At 35.2% G+C, this 15453-nt stretch overlaps 1 protein-coding gene across 5 annotated transcripts in view; it reads left to right on the forward strand.

Annotated features, from left to right (window-relative positions):
• LOC107758748 (dual specificity protein phosphatase 8-like) overlaps positions 1-15453 on the forward strand; it is a 56426-nt gene that overhangs the window by 17649 nt on the left and 23324 nt on the right. For all 5 annotated transcript variants that reach the window (XM_016576554.1, XM_016576551.1, XM_016576555.1 and 2 more), the window contains 2 exons: positions 4934-5290; positions 14762-14900. In XM_016576554.1, coding sequence (XP_016432040.1) covers positions 5060-5290; positions 14762-14900 — 370 coding nt within the window. In that variant the 5' untranslated portion in view covers positions 4934-5059. The remainder of the gene's footprint in view (positions 1-4933; positions 5291-14761; positions 14901-15453) is intronic.

Consider the following 15453-nt stretch of genomic DNA (forward strand, 5'->3'; position numbering starts at 1 on the left):
CCTTGAGGGTGAGTAAAACGCAGCCTAATTTTCATTTTGGGGCGAAAACTTTATTTAACATAACAGCCATTAATGCACATATTAGATGTTACATAAAAGCCTGAAATGTAGCTAGTTTATGCAGCTTGTCTCAAATTTGCGGCATTTGTCAGAAATAGAGACGAACTCACTGAGTCACGTAAGATAATCCGTCAAGTCCTGTCCCAATAAAGACGTAACTTTGCCTGAATTAAATAATATGCAGCCATGAATGAGCGCATGTTGGAAATAAAAACGCTAAATTTACTTCTCTCTCTGTTGTATATTTGCTCATCATTAGTCTCGTGAAGCCGCTTTCATATTGCTGTTCACTCACCGGGTTGATGTGGTTGATGCTCAGGAAATGCTCCAGCACGGCCACCGCATGTAACTTTGAACAAGATTCACTTGTTTAAAACACCATAAATTGTATTAATATTTACTATATAACCATTATTTCACTAATAAACATCTAAATAAATACAACTCTATGGAAATTAATTATTTATTATATCCGCGAGCGATCGCAGTTTGAGTATAGAGTTCTGTGTAACTGCATAGATAAACCGGTCTGTCAGCAGGCATTTCATAATCTAGGACAAAAACATTATTAATAATTCTGATATAACATTCCAGTTGAGAAATGCAATAAAATACGATGTTTTGTTTGTTATATTCCAATATTCCAGAGAATATTATTCAGTGAATTAACATTATCCAGTGAATTATTCTTGACTCTGTACTCTTGACCGACGGAAAATGAAAAGTTGCGATTTTCTAGGCCGATATGGCTTGGCACTATACTCTCATTCCGGCGTAATAATCAATGAACTTTGCTGCCGTACCATGGGTGCAGCAGGCGCAATGATATTACGCAGCGCCTGAAAATAGTCCCCAGCTAGGTAACTTCCAATAAGCCTATTTTCAGGCGCTGCGTAATATCATTGCGCCTGCTTTTCCATCAGTCTTAGTACACGATGTAACTACAGAAGAGTCAAGTTTTAAATAGGAAAAATATAGAAACTCTTTGGTCATTTTTGAGCGAGATGCTAACGGTCTAATCAGATTCAATGATCTATGCTAAGCTACAGCTAAAAGTGCTACCGCCAGACCCGGAGATCGGTTGAATGGATTCGAAAACGGTAAAACTCAACTGTTTAACTATAGGGGAGTTGGAAAATGAGCCTATTTTCAAAAATAGTGGAGTGTTCCTTTAAAGGGATAGTTCACCCAAAAATGAAAATTCTGTTACATTTATTCACCCTCATGTCGTTTTAAACCTGTACGACTTTCTTTCCTCTACAGAACACAAAAGAAGGTCTTTTATTGATAACCAAACTGTATGGACAACAAACAAAATATCTTTTCCACAGAAGAAAGAAATTCATACAGGTTTGAAATAAAAATTTTTGGATGAATAATCCCTGTAAGAATGATAAAAAACATTAACGTGTTGCTTTTCTGAGCAAGACATCTATAGCTGCATTGACAAGAATTTATTGACAAAACAAAACAAAATATTTTGCATTTACAGTAGTAAATTAATAAATTCAGGTTAACCACGAAAATGTGTTACTGAGAGCTGTTATTAATGCCATGTAATAATAATTGCAAATTAATATGTAAATTGATCTAAAATGGTATAGGCTAAAACCATATTTAGGCCTAATTAAATGTATTTGAATCTATAATAATTTTACAGTCAACTTTAATGTGATAATCTGATCATAATAATGTGGTAATCTGAAGGATTTTATGTAGTTGTTATTGTATTATGCTTGTAAATTTAACTGTATTTTGTGTATATATATATATATATATATATATATATATTTGTCCTGAATGATACTGCCTTTGATGCTGCTATGGCATTAAAAAGGGTAAATAAACAGTAGTTGTGCCATAGTCTGATATTTCTTAAACATATTTTATTAAATTGTGTTAGATTTGAATTCTCCTAGAAAATTTAATAATTAAATCTTGAATAATTTTTTAACAGAATCAACCCTGAATCTATTTTTAGGTTGAAAAATCACGTTTTTAACTAAAGCAAACTTCAAAAATATTACATGGGTTTTTAAGTAACTGTAACTGCTTAAAATGTATTGTTTTAACTCGTTACTCATCATGAAAATAGCCACAGACACACACACAAAAAAAGCTGGCATGGCGTTAAATCACCAACCAAGTAGCCAATTTGATAACATTATTAATTATTCTGTATTAATTATCATAGCAGATGTGTTTAGAGTACATTTTAAATAAATCTATCTTCGTACGTTAGCATTTGGGGTCTATATTTGAAATTGACCGTTTGTTTATATGTTTGAACAGGTAAGAATAGCTGTCATGATCACTGGCGATATATGAGAGGAGGCACTCGATGAATTTATTGAAGGTTTTCGTGTGACTGCAGATGCTGCTCGGGCTGCAGCTGCTTTCATACTCCCTAACGCAGGTGGTTCCTGTTTCATTAGTGTCTTTAAGGCCAGAAACACACGCAAATGCAGATGTTGAAAAATCAAGTTTTTAACTAAAGCAAACTTCAAAAATATTACATGGGTTTTTAAGTAACTGTAACTGCTTAAAATGTATTGTTTTAACTCGTTACTCATCATGAAAATAGCCACAGACACACACACAAAAAAAGCTGGCATGGCGTTAAATCACCAACCAAGTAGCCAATTTGATAACATTATTAATTATTCTGTATTAATTATCATAGCAGATGTGTTTAGAGTACATTTTAAATAAATCTATCTTCGTACGTTAGCATTTGGGGTCTATATTTGAAATTGACCGTTTGTTTATATGTTTGAACAGGTAAGAATAGCTGTCATGATCACTGGCGATATATGAGAGGAGGCACTCGATGAATTTATTGAAGGTTTTCGTGTGACTGCAGATGCTGCTCGGGCTGCAGCTGCTTTCATACTCCCTAACGCAGGTGGTTCCTGTTTCATTAGTGTCTTTAAGGCCAGAAACACACGCAAATGCAGATGTGAATGCTTGGCCAGTAAATTGCAAGCGCTTTGTGCCATGTACATTCTTAACGTGTATTTTTGCATTACTGTGGCGGTAAAAAAAAGCTTAATACTCAAGGAAACGATAAAGTTAGCTTTAAATGTTTGTGCCATGAATCTAGATGTGTTATTATTTAGATTGCTAGCTATAAACAGGTCATTTAATTAAATTAACTTGCTAAGCAAGCTTCTCCTCCCATTGTTGCTCAGCAATGACAGTAGTTGGTCTGAAAGAGAGAAATTACTATAGAAGGCGTTTACATTAGTTTACAATAATGAATGTTATCAGCACTGAGAATGTAGTGTATACTTTATGAATTGAGGTCTGACAGACTTCAGAATATTACAGGGTCACCCGGTCAGTGACAAATATTACTGTCCTCAAGAAAGGCAAAGAAAAATCATTTAAAAGAGCAGAGGTTAAAGAACAGTACATGTATTTGAGCTTTAAATGTTTGTGCCATGAATCTAGATGTGTTATTATTTAGATTGCTAGCTATAAACAGGTCATTTAATTAAATTAACTTGCTAAGCAAGCTTCTCCTCCCATTGTTGCTCAGCAATGACAGTAGTTGGTCTGAAAGAGAGAAATGACTATAGAAAGCGTTTACATTAGTTTACAATAATGAATGTTATCAGCACTGAGAACGTAGTGTATACTTTATGAATTGAGGTCTGACAGACTTCAGAATATTACAGGGTCACCCGGTCAGTGACAAATATTACTGTCCTCAAGAAAGGCAAAGAAAAATCATTTAAAAGAGCAGAGGTTAAAGAACAGTACATGTATTTGTAAACATGTTTGTTTCATATTGTTCAGAAAAACTTTGGTAGCACCTCGTAATACAGTCCCATTTGTTAATATTAGTTAACAAGAGCTAAGAATGAAACATACTTCTTAAGCATTTATTAATCTTGGTTAATATTAATTTCAACATTTATTAATACATAATTAAAATTTGCATCTTTATATTATTTAATGGACCTGAGCTAACATGAACTAACGTTAAGATTAATAAACACTGTAACAAAAGTATTGCTAGTTAATATTAGTTAATGCATTAACAAATGTTAACTAATAGATCATTATTGTAAAATGTTAACAAAACTTTAATACCATTTACAAGAGAAGTTACAATTTAATGACTCTAAAATGTCATGTTGTGTAACCATAAAGTAAAATGTAACAACAAATTTTACTTGCATCATTATCAATCTATTATTTTCAAAAAAAGTGTAAAAATATTTTTCAATGTAAAAAGTACTTAAAAATTACAATCATGTATTATTAATTGATAAATATCATTATGTTTTTGGGGAGTCACACCACATGACATTTTACAACCAACTAACCTTGATTAAACATAAAAAAGGTGAAATTATCTGATATTTTCAGAAAATTATTGACTTTTACACTATGACATAATTTACTATTTTATTTTATTTTTTTATTTTTTTTTGGTTGCACCACATGACATTGATTGGGCGAACAAAATATATTCAAATATTAATTAGCAAAGTAATATCATTAAAATATATTTGCATAGTCAAAATAGTCATTTACCCAACAATAAATGATATTGGGTTTTCGTAGCTATAAAAATTTCATTTCACGAAGTTCTGTAGAGTGTGTTTCGGGTCCAAAGATGTCTATGATGTAATTTTTTTTTTTACATAAATTCTTCAGTCTTTGCTCTGACAGTTACTGTTTGCACATATGCCAAAAAAAAACAAGCAGGAACAAACTTAGTTTTTCCTTACAAGAAACAACGAATAAGGAACTACATGACAAAAAGAATAAACGAGATACACCTTGCCCATTTTGCCCGATTGTTGATGAAGTGCTGTCTAAAATAAAACGATAAAAAACTGTTGCCTTTGTTTTTTTCCAGACACCATGTGCACCTTGATGTCTCTTTGTGACCCGCGTCAGTGATTTTATCATCACTGATCCACCGCCTCTGCATTGGTTGTCGTTGTGTGCAACCCTCGTCAAGAGAGGAGTTCTGGATACCTCCATGGCGGGGGAGAAGGGCCGTCGCAGCGCCATGGATATCAAGCGCCTAGTGGGCCTTCTGCAGCGTGGAGCCGGGCGATTGCTGGTCATCGACAGTCGAACTTTCTTGGAGTACAACGCCTCGCATGTGCATGGCGCTGTCAATGTCTGCTGCTCCAAACTGGTCAAGAGGAGGCTTCAGCAGGACAAGGTGTCAGTTACAGAGCTCCTCCAGCCCAACGGAAAGGTCAAGGTATCAAGTGTGTGTTTGAGAGAGTGTGGGGCTAGTTTACGTAATCGAGAAATTGGGGAACTATCGGTGGCATCAAAAAGGAGGTTGATGTCTGTACGCGGACAGCTGCGAGCCTTTGAAGGGTTCAATTTACAATGCTGATAGTTTTGTGTGGACTTCACAACCGTATCGTTGCACAGTATTATAATGAACTAATGTTTACTTGTGAACACCTATTAAAGAGTCCCTGTTTTGGCACCAATGTGCAACACATGCAGTCAAATTCATGTGCACGTATAGTATTTGACACTTCCGCATCTAAAATGAGTTTGTAATTGGGTGTAGTAATCAGTCTGAAGTTGAAGAAAATGTTTGAGAAGGTCCGATTGGATCAAGGGTCTCTTGCTAGCAGCTAGCATTTCTAAATTTGGAGGACCATTATAGATTTATTGGTTATCAGAGGCTCTGAAATTGGAGACTTGAGTTTTCCATGACTTCTACATCGAATATAACATCATTTTTCCCACCCGCCTGGCATGCCAAGTCTTTATATTTTTAGGCACTCTGTGAAACTGACAGAACTCTTAGGGGGAAATCCAACAACCGACAGATGTCATGTAAAACCTCATGCCACAGCTGTTGAGGTCAATGTCGAAAACCGATCCACCTTTATTGCACACCTCGCTTTCTGAAAAAAAATTGCGCCACATGGGGAATGAAGTGTGATTTTTCAGTCACACCACTAATGAAAACTGAAAGCCTACAATGCAAAGAAATGGTCTCATACCCACCATGACACAATGCCCTGTTTTTGAGGGCATAGATATGGGTTGTCTTTGTGATTGCATTGAATGACCAACCTGTCATGCATGCAGTTCACCTTATGCTTTTCCGGTTCTGTATTTTTTTTTTAACTGCAGCTGTGAGTTGGTGTCATTCCCCTTCATTTTTGCAATTAAAATAGATTGGCTAGCAATTTGTAAGATATTAACTGTTGTTGAGTTTGCAAGTAATGGACTTCCGAACCCATTTTAAACTAAGATGCTAATGTTTGTGTAAATCTAATTTACACGATTCTCACATACATTACTCACATATGTAACTATTCAGCACCTCTTGATATTTTAGGTACCTCTTTTTATACACTATGTTTCAAATTGATGTTTTTATTTTATTTATTTATATATAGAAAAACAGTAATATGGTGCTTGCCCTAAGCATGTCAGCCCTGGGCCTTTGTGTGCTATTTGTTTCCAAAAAAAGGTCACTTGATTCGTATCTGCTGGCCAAAACCAGTTCCATCTGAACATAACAGAGTGGCAGTGTTTTCTTGGGTCACTCTTTTGCTGCATTCCCCATTTCATTCCATAGCCGAGCCTAGAGGCTGTGTGGCTTTTATTATCTCCCTTAGTAAAGAGGATAATGCTCGTGATTAATGCAAGTCCTGGATAAAGCTGGAGCTATCTGGTTGTAAGTGGGGGGAGGTGGGATGGGGCGAATTCTGGAAACTCTTTGTTATTGGATGAGCATGACATCATAATCTTTAGTGTGGCCACTGGCAGAGCACTAGCAGAGCACGTGCAAATCGTCTACGCAACTAGCGCAGGATCAAGACAAAACCCTACCCCCCCCCCGCTTTGGACAGTTGCCATTGCCAGAAGTTGTGGCATCAATGTGTGAGCTGAAAGTAACGACATCACCACAACCAAAGGCCACCAGTGTGGTCCATTGTGAGTGCGAATAAAGGAAGGAAGTGAAAGAGGGTATTAATGGATGAGCAGCACACATCCACACTGGGATAATGCCGAGGTCCCCCATGGCTCTGTGTTCGGCCCATTTCAGATTACATCAGCGGAAGGCACCATATGCACCGATTGCCTGGCCTGCATTGTAAATGGGTCAGTGTTAAGTGCAGTAGATAGAGTGCAATGGTACAGGAGCAGGACTTCCTCTGCAGCCACGAACAGTCTTGGCTTATGGTAATCTGTGCTGCTGAATGTTCCATTGAGCTGGTACTGACAGATGGCTATGCGGTCGCCCAGAGCGAAGACAGCCGAATAGGCAGATCTTAAGGATGTACAGATTGAACAAAGACAGGAAGCTTATTCTCCAGGCCTTTATCTTGTGCTCTTTGTAGAACATCCCCTTTTTAAAATTTTGCATGTAGAAATGAATAGGGTTGTATATTTTCTCAAGAAAACGTCAGTGGTCCTTGTACGTGCAAACCCCGTTGACATAATAATAGGGTGACGCAAGGCGTTGCTATGTGGTTGCTGGTGTTGTCTGTGGGAGTTGCTAGCTTGTGGGTAGTGACTGAATCAAATGAGCCTACGCTTAAGTCTCTATGATATTTTGACTCTATGAGTCTTTGGGATTTTTATAAACAAACTCTTTCCAGTTTTATTTACAAATTGCTTAATGCAGGCAGCATCATGGAAAAAGGAAGCAAAATTATAGAATTGCATAATATGATTGTGGTTTAAAAGTGGTTTAAAGAAAAATTATTTTCAGTAATATTATTGAATAAGAACTTGAATTTGAGTTGGATAATGACGCTAACGTTGCAACATTGACATTGATGATAATAGATATTATAGATTTTACAGTATTTCTTGTTTGGAAAAAATTAAATTATACATTTTTATTTACTAACCCTAACTTGAGCAGCAACACACTAAAAAGCTGTAAATAGCTTCCTATCCTGTAGCTTTCTACATGTTTTGATGTAAAAAATGACTCCTACATTGTTGACTATGTCCTGATATGCCTACTGAACGTGTGAAGGGACAGAGGACATACTTGTCATCAAGTTAAATTATAGCAAATGAGGCAGATGAGAAGTGAATGGCACTTGTCAAACGGTCTCAGGATATATGTGGCCACACAGGCCCGAAAGGTGACACAAATAGAAATCGAACGTGCCATTTTTTTAAATCCTGCTGATGTCACAGAATGTAAACGATCTGAATGTGTTTGGTGACCTTGGGACCATCCTGTGGCTCTTGGAAAATGTAGCTATTTGACACGCTCGTCTTTGCGGGTGACACCTAGCTATTACTGAACCTCTCTATGGCTTGTTTTAGTAATAAGTGGGTACCTAATTACAACCCCATAGCATTTGCTGACAGGATTTTCGAGGTATCTCTGGCTATTTTTGGAATGACATATTACCGTACTATTTTTAATAGTTCTTCAGTATGCAATATGTACTTTATGCTATTCACATTGTTCATTTCTGTATGCATGAAACATGAATAATCTACAACAATATTATAGTTGTATTTTATTTCAACTGTATTTGTTATAGTTCCAATAGATATACTCTTGCAATCTTATCTGAGTAAAAAGTTGTGTAAAAATAATAAATACATATGTACAGTACATCATATATTTCTTGTCTGAAATAATTGACAAATATTATACAGTATACACAGGCCATTATATATTTTTTTGTCTGAAATAGTTATTACATAAAATAGATATACAGTACATTGTATATTGTTTAAAAATAAATAAAATGCATATTATACATATAAATTACAAAATATATTTACTGTCTAAAATAGTTAAATATTAGATATTATATAGTACATTGTTTTTATTGTTTAAAATATATTATATATTTGTCTAAAATATTTAAATAAAATAGTAGATATTATACATCTTACAGTATACTATATATTTATTGTCTCAAATTAATAAATAATCAATATTATAAATTGTACAGTACATTACATGTTTATTGTTTAAAAATAACTAAAATTAACATCATACAGTACATTACATATTTATTGTCTAAAATAATTAATAAATAAAATAATATAATATATATTATACATTACATAAGCCATTAGATAATATTTTAAATATTCAGCACACTGCAGTGAATATCCCACAATGCAGTGCACTCAAGTTGACCTTCCATTTCCAGTGTAAAATATGAGCTGTAAAATCTTTAACACAACATAGGGCTGGACGATATGGCCAAAATTGATATCACGATATATTTCTTAATTTCGGTCGATACGATATCGGGGCCTGCGAGAGACGGACAGGGCCTAGTTTCTCACCATCCCCTGTCAATCAGTAGCCTCAGTTTAATACCTTATCTAACAGCTAAGCTTCACTTGCGTAATCGCTCTATAGGTGTAAACGTTCTCCAGACGCTTTAAAACCAGGACTGAGGTGCTATTATTTAAATTTTGCAGCCAGTGGAGTTGGGCTGGCAGAGAAACACGGTAATCTTCCACCGCCGCCGGCCTTCAGCAGGTGACATCACCTTTTAGGCGCAATGCCAAGCTGGTGTAACACACACAGACTTTTGGTTTCTCACACGTACATCTTCTCACCTTCTTTCTTACTTTTAGATCCACCCTGCATTTGCAAGGCTGTGCGGTGCTGTTTCTAAATTAAATGATCAATATAATGTGTTGTGTCCAAAGCTCAGCTTTACTTGGATGAAAGGAAATATGATAACATCATACTGGAGATAGAATTGACTGAAGTCCATTGATGTGGATTTGAAACCAGGTCAGTGCTGTTTAGAATAAAGGCCGGGTTAAGTAAGAGATTACTATGTAATGGTTAGCTGATGTTTTATAGTAGCTAAAGGCCCGTTCACACCAATGATGATAACTATGATGACAATTTTAACTATAAAGTTTTAATAATCATTCTAATTCTGTGCGGATAGGGAAGTCCACACCCCACAACTGTAATGATAACAACACAAATCACTTCAGAAATAGAGGAAGGAACATTAATCATATTCACCCAAAAATGTAAATACTGTATATTATTTACCTACTCTGAATCAGTATTATTGAAAAAAACAAATAATTCAAATCAACTTTGTGTAACCGATTCATTTTAAAGATCCAATTCAAAAAGAGCTATTCAATCACAAATCCGACATTGTTATTAGTGATGCGCTGAAATTTCGGCAAAATATTCAAAAATATTCTTTCGAAAACATAATTTTTATTTATTTTTTTAATATTCAACACACTGCAATGAATATCGCACAATGCAATGCACTCAAGTTGACCTTTCATTTCCAGTGTAATATAGTATATGCTTTAAAATCTTTTTCTTAGTTTTTTTCTTTTTACTTTGTTTTTTTTTCACATAATTTTACACAAAATTACATTTATAAAAGGAAAAAAGGGCTTTTTCATTTTACTGGACATCAATAAATGTACATTTAAAATAAATTTCTGAACCGCGAAAAAAAACAAACGAAATAGGGTTTGGAGGTCCCAAGTCACTGTTCGAATCCATGATTTTTAATTAGTGCTTCTCCGATGATACATTTAGACTGTGTCAGTGTCAACGCTTTCTCATAAGTTTCTTACAGTCTTATGAGCCACTTTGTGAAGCTTGAAAACTTCATTTCCTGTCCATGCCAATTGGATCGTCTTCAAAATGTCTTCTTTCGTTTTCCGCAGAGGAAATAAAGTCATACTTCGCTTATTTTATTGCTTTTTTTTTTACACTATAGTCATTGAGAAATTGCAGTGTTGCAGTTGTTGCTACACTCCCATGCATTATTATTAATCACCAATATGGTGTGTTTTCGTTTCCTGCATGACTGTCCTCTTCTCATCCCTTTTTTTTCTGTCCCTCCATCTTTCTTCATCTTCATCCTCTGTTACTGGCCTGGTTTCTCCTCCCCTCCTCTCTTCTCTGTGTGTTTTCTCCAGTAGTGCTCCAGTATTGTAGTGAGTCATTCTGCAGCGGCTCTGGCTGATGGTCATGTGATTAAAAACTGCCTGACAACATTGAGACAGCGGGGCTCGCGTGCAGCGTGCACACACACACACACACACACACACAGCTTCATGCTCCTGCTGCATGGCAAACGCACACACACACACACACACATTCAGATTCAGGTCTTACGCACCGATGCACGCGCTAAAGCCTCGCAAAACACCACTTTATGTGCAAAAGACGTGTTTCTGCAAAAGATTGGCATTTGGAGCAGGAATATAAGATCCCACTTTGCTCTTGATTCTTGCATGTTTGTCTCTTTCACACTCTTTCAGAGCGAGTCAGAGAGCATTACGTAAATAAAAAAAGCATATTAAAAAGGTAATGCATTTCTTAAAATACACTATAATAATCATTATCAGAACTGCGATCGATTGATATACCGGACAAACGGACAAGTGGCCAAAATGTTGTCTCCCTCTCAGTTTCACAATCTATCTATCTTTGAGTGTAATATTTTAATAAATTATTATTTATATAAGCATATTAATGTTCCATTAATATTTATTATATTATTAATATATACAGTATATTGTCAATTCAACAGTTCATTAACCTTATCAATATAATATGTAAATATGTATTATTAAAATATTAATTATATAAACATTTGAATATTCATCCTATATAATATAGTATATTATAAGAATATATTTTCACAATCCTTAGCAATGAAGCAGTAAATAACTGCAAGTATTATACCTAGTGAATATGAAATATTGTAACTAGGGATGCACCGATACCACTTTTTCCAGTACTCGCCCGATACCGATACTTTTGTTTTTGGTACTTGCCGATACCGAGTACCGATACCGATATTTTTATTGCATTTGTACATTTTTTAAATATTGGGTACAGAAACCAAAAGGGTATGTATAATGTTAGTTGGTTAACTTCATTTATCAAATAGATACAGTCAAACCAAAATCTATTGCGTGCACGTATTTGTACTGATACAGAATGAGAGGGACAGCTAGCGCATTTCACAGAGGCTGCTAGATTCACTTTCGCCAGAAAGTCGTGTATGCCTAAGGTTGAAAATAAATGACATTTATAGTGAATGCCCCTATGAATGGTTTTATTTTTACGATTTATTTTTAATTGTTTTCATTGTTTTCATTTAATTGTAATCATTGTTTTACTTACTTGTTTTTGACATATCCGACCGAACTACAAACTTTCCAGTGATGTCTGTGAGAAAGATATATTCACTCGACAAGCTGCATCTGCGCCGCCGCGCGCTCAATCCACTCAGCGTGCTTTGTTAATCAGCTTAAATGTATTTTACAAGTTTTTGTTACTTTTACTGTTCATTTTTTTGCTCTATGGTACATCATCTTTAATTTAATAGCATTAGAGCTGCTCCATTGCAGCGGCTTAGTACTGTAATCACGCGCTTTGCTGTAATAATGCAGGGAACCACTTGTTATAAATCTCCTAACTGTGATATTTTCAGAAATAGAAGTCGCGTTTTTTCATCAGAAACGTGCTGTGATTTATATTCCAAAGCCACTCATATAATGCACAAACACTCAAGCAAGGAAAACACGCAACGCGTGCACGTATTTGTACTGATACAGAATGAGAGGGACAGCTAGCGCATTTCACAGAGGCTGCTAGATTCACTTTCGCCAGAAAGTCGTGTATGCCTAAGGTTAAAAATAAATGACATTTATATTGAATGCCCCTATAAATTGTCTTATATTTACGATTTAGTGTATCGGTATCGGTGCATCCCTAATTGTAACTAGAAAATTTTTTGTGTGTATATACAGTATATTAGTGCTGTCAAACGATTAATCGCGATTAATCGCATCCAAAATAAAAGTTTTCGTTTACATAATATATGTATGTGTACTGTTTATTTATTATGTATATATAAATACACACACAGTATATATATTGAAAATATTTACATGTATATACATTTATATATTTATTAGGGGTGTAATGATACACATATTCGTATTGAACCGTTCTGTACGAGGTTTTCGGTTCGGTACGCATTACAAACCGAACGATTCGATTAGTTGGACTAATCCTATTACATTTGGAAAATAAAACAGCTTAAAGTGTGTGAAATATAATGTTCTCAGTGCCACTGTGCTCAACAAGGCAGCCCAAACGATGTAACAGACACCGTACTGTCTGCCCAGTGGCGTAACGTTAGCGGATGGGCACGCACTACGAAAGGCCCCGCGATAACCTCCCCTTGCTGGGTTGCGTCTAAAGACGATGATCTTCTATCGACGATAGCCAGAGATGTTGTCAAAAACATCAATCGTTGGCAATATTAAGATATTTGGCATTTCCAGTTAATGTAGGCCTGTTACATTCTTATTTTTATTAAGGTTATTATTATTATTATGAAGTTACTTTTATTATTAAATTAAAATAACAATTAATTTGCCCCTGCAATAATGACCAAATAACTGACGTGCTGCGAGGATAAAAAAGATTAGGCTATATATTTACTCCTCAATTAAAATGTTTTTAAAAAAGGTATTTTAAAACAGGTGTATTGTACAATGAATTATAGTTTATTATAGAATTTAAATATTAACACTTCAGTCATCAATAAAAATCAATGAAATAAAAAGCTTTTATTTCAAGCACCGAATTTCAAAAACAACCTGTTTAACACGAAATAGGTTTCTTCTCATTTTTTCCCCACTATGTAATATTAGAAATATTAAGGGAATAAATAAAAACAGTTAACTATATACTGTTATCAGCATAATATGTTGAAGTAGATTCGTCTCATCGTCTCTGAGAGAATATGTGGCATCAGATGCCGAAAGCTCCGTCATTACTCTGTCATTCCGTTTTTACTTTCACTTTCTGCATATAGTGAATTGACTGAGATTAAGACGTTCTCCGGCGTAACTCTTGGTCAAAGTTTGCACGTTGCTTGTGTGTGATATCATTATTTATAAATATATTTAATATATAAACATAACATATTTTTCTTAAATATATACATGCATGTGTTTGTATTTATATATGATAAATATACACAGTACGCACTCATATATTATGTAAACAAAAACTTTTATTTTGGATGTGATTAATCGCGATTAATCGTTTGACAGCACTAATATATAAATATGTATATATACACACACACACACACACACACACATATATATTTAATATATAAACATAACATATTTTTCTTAAATATATACATGCATGTGTTTGTATTTATATATACATAATAAATATACACAGTACACACTCATATATTATGTAAACAAAAACTTTTATTTTGGTTGGATATATATATATATATATATATATATACACACACACACACACACAAACACATATATGTTCCATATTATATATATATATAGGTGTGTGTGTGTGTGTGTGTTGTACTGTAATATTCACAGTCCTTAGCAATGTGTGCTGCAGTAAATATTGTAAATATTGTAAATAGCAAATAAATAATATTGTAAATATTAAGTATTGTCTTGTGTGTGTGTGTGTGTGTGTTTATATGAACAATCATGAATATTTACTTGTATATCTGATTATATAAATTATCTGATTTTATGTATAAATATTATTTTTGTTATTTTTTTTTATGTTTCTTACTGTGTGTGTCATCATAGCAGCTTTGCTCTATTGTGTGATAGTCAGATGTGTGTTTGCACTCAGCTTGCTGTATCTGTGACATCCTGCTGATGGGTTCCTGTGTGTGTCTGTGCTCTGAAGGTGAACCTGGGCCGCAGGCAGGAGGTGGTGGTGTACGATCAGAGCACGAAAGATGCCGGGCTGCTTCTCAAAGACAGCTTCGTCCACATCCTCCTGAGCAAGCTGGACGGCAGCTTCCACCGGGTGTCTCTGCTGACAGGTACAGACAGACTCACGCTAGAAACTCCGCAGACTTGAGCTCTGAGCTGCTGGAGAGAGACGGGAACGTGTTGATTCTGGTTTACACCAGCAGAGGGAGATTCTTACACAACCGTCTCCCAAACACACTCCTGCTTTCTACTGTCATTCCCTCACATTTACTTTACACATTTCTGTCTCTCTCTCTTTAATTTCCCTCATGGCTCTGTCTTGTCTGACTGTTTTCTTCTCCGTGTAAATGAATCAGAGGCCTTGATGATTTGTGTTGTTTGCTGACAGACATTTTTGTTATGTCATCATTGGAGGAATGCACACACTCGACTGCTTCACTACTTGTTTTGCAGCATGTAGTTGTCTAGTTAAAACGCTCCTCAAGGTTTGCAAATTGATTTTCCTTTGTGTCGCTCTTTGCTGTAGACACCAACAGAATACACTGAAACTCACCTAAATCTCTGTTACCAAAGTTGTTAAAGGCTATATCTTTTTAAATGTGACTTTTGTGTGTGTGTGTGTGTGTGTGTGTGTGTGTGTGTGTGTATGTGTGTGTATGGGGA

The sequence above is a fragment of the Sinocyclocheilus rhinocerous genome, unplaced genomic scaffold, assembly GCF_001515625.1.
Source record: "Sinocyclocheilus rhinocerous isolate Xijiao unplaced genomic scaffold, SAMN03320098_v1.1 scaffold954, whole genome shotgun sequence".
Taxonomy (NCBI): Eukaryota; Metazoa; Chordata; class Actinopteri; order Cypriniformes; family Cyprinidae; genus Sinocyclocheilus; species Sinocyclocheilus rhinocerous.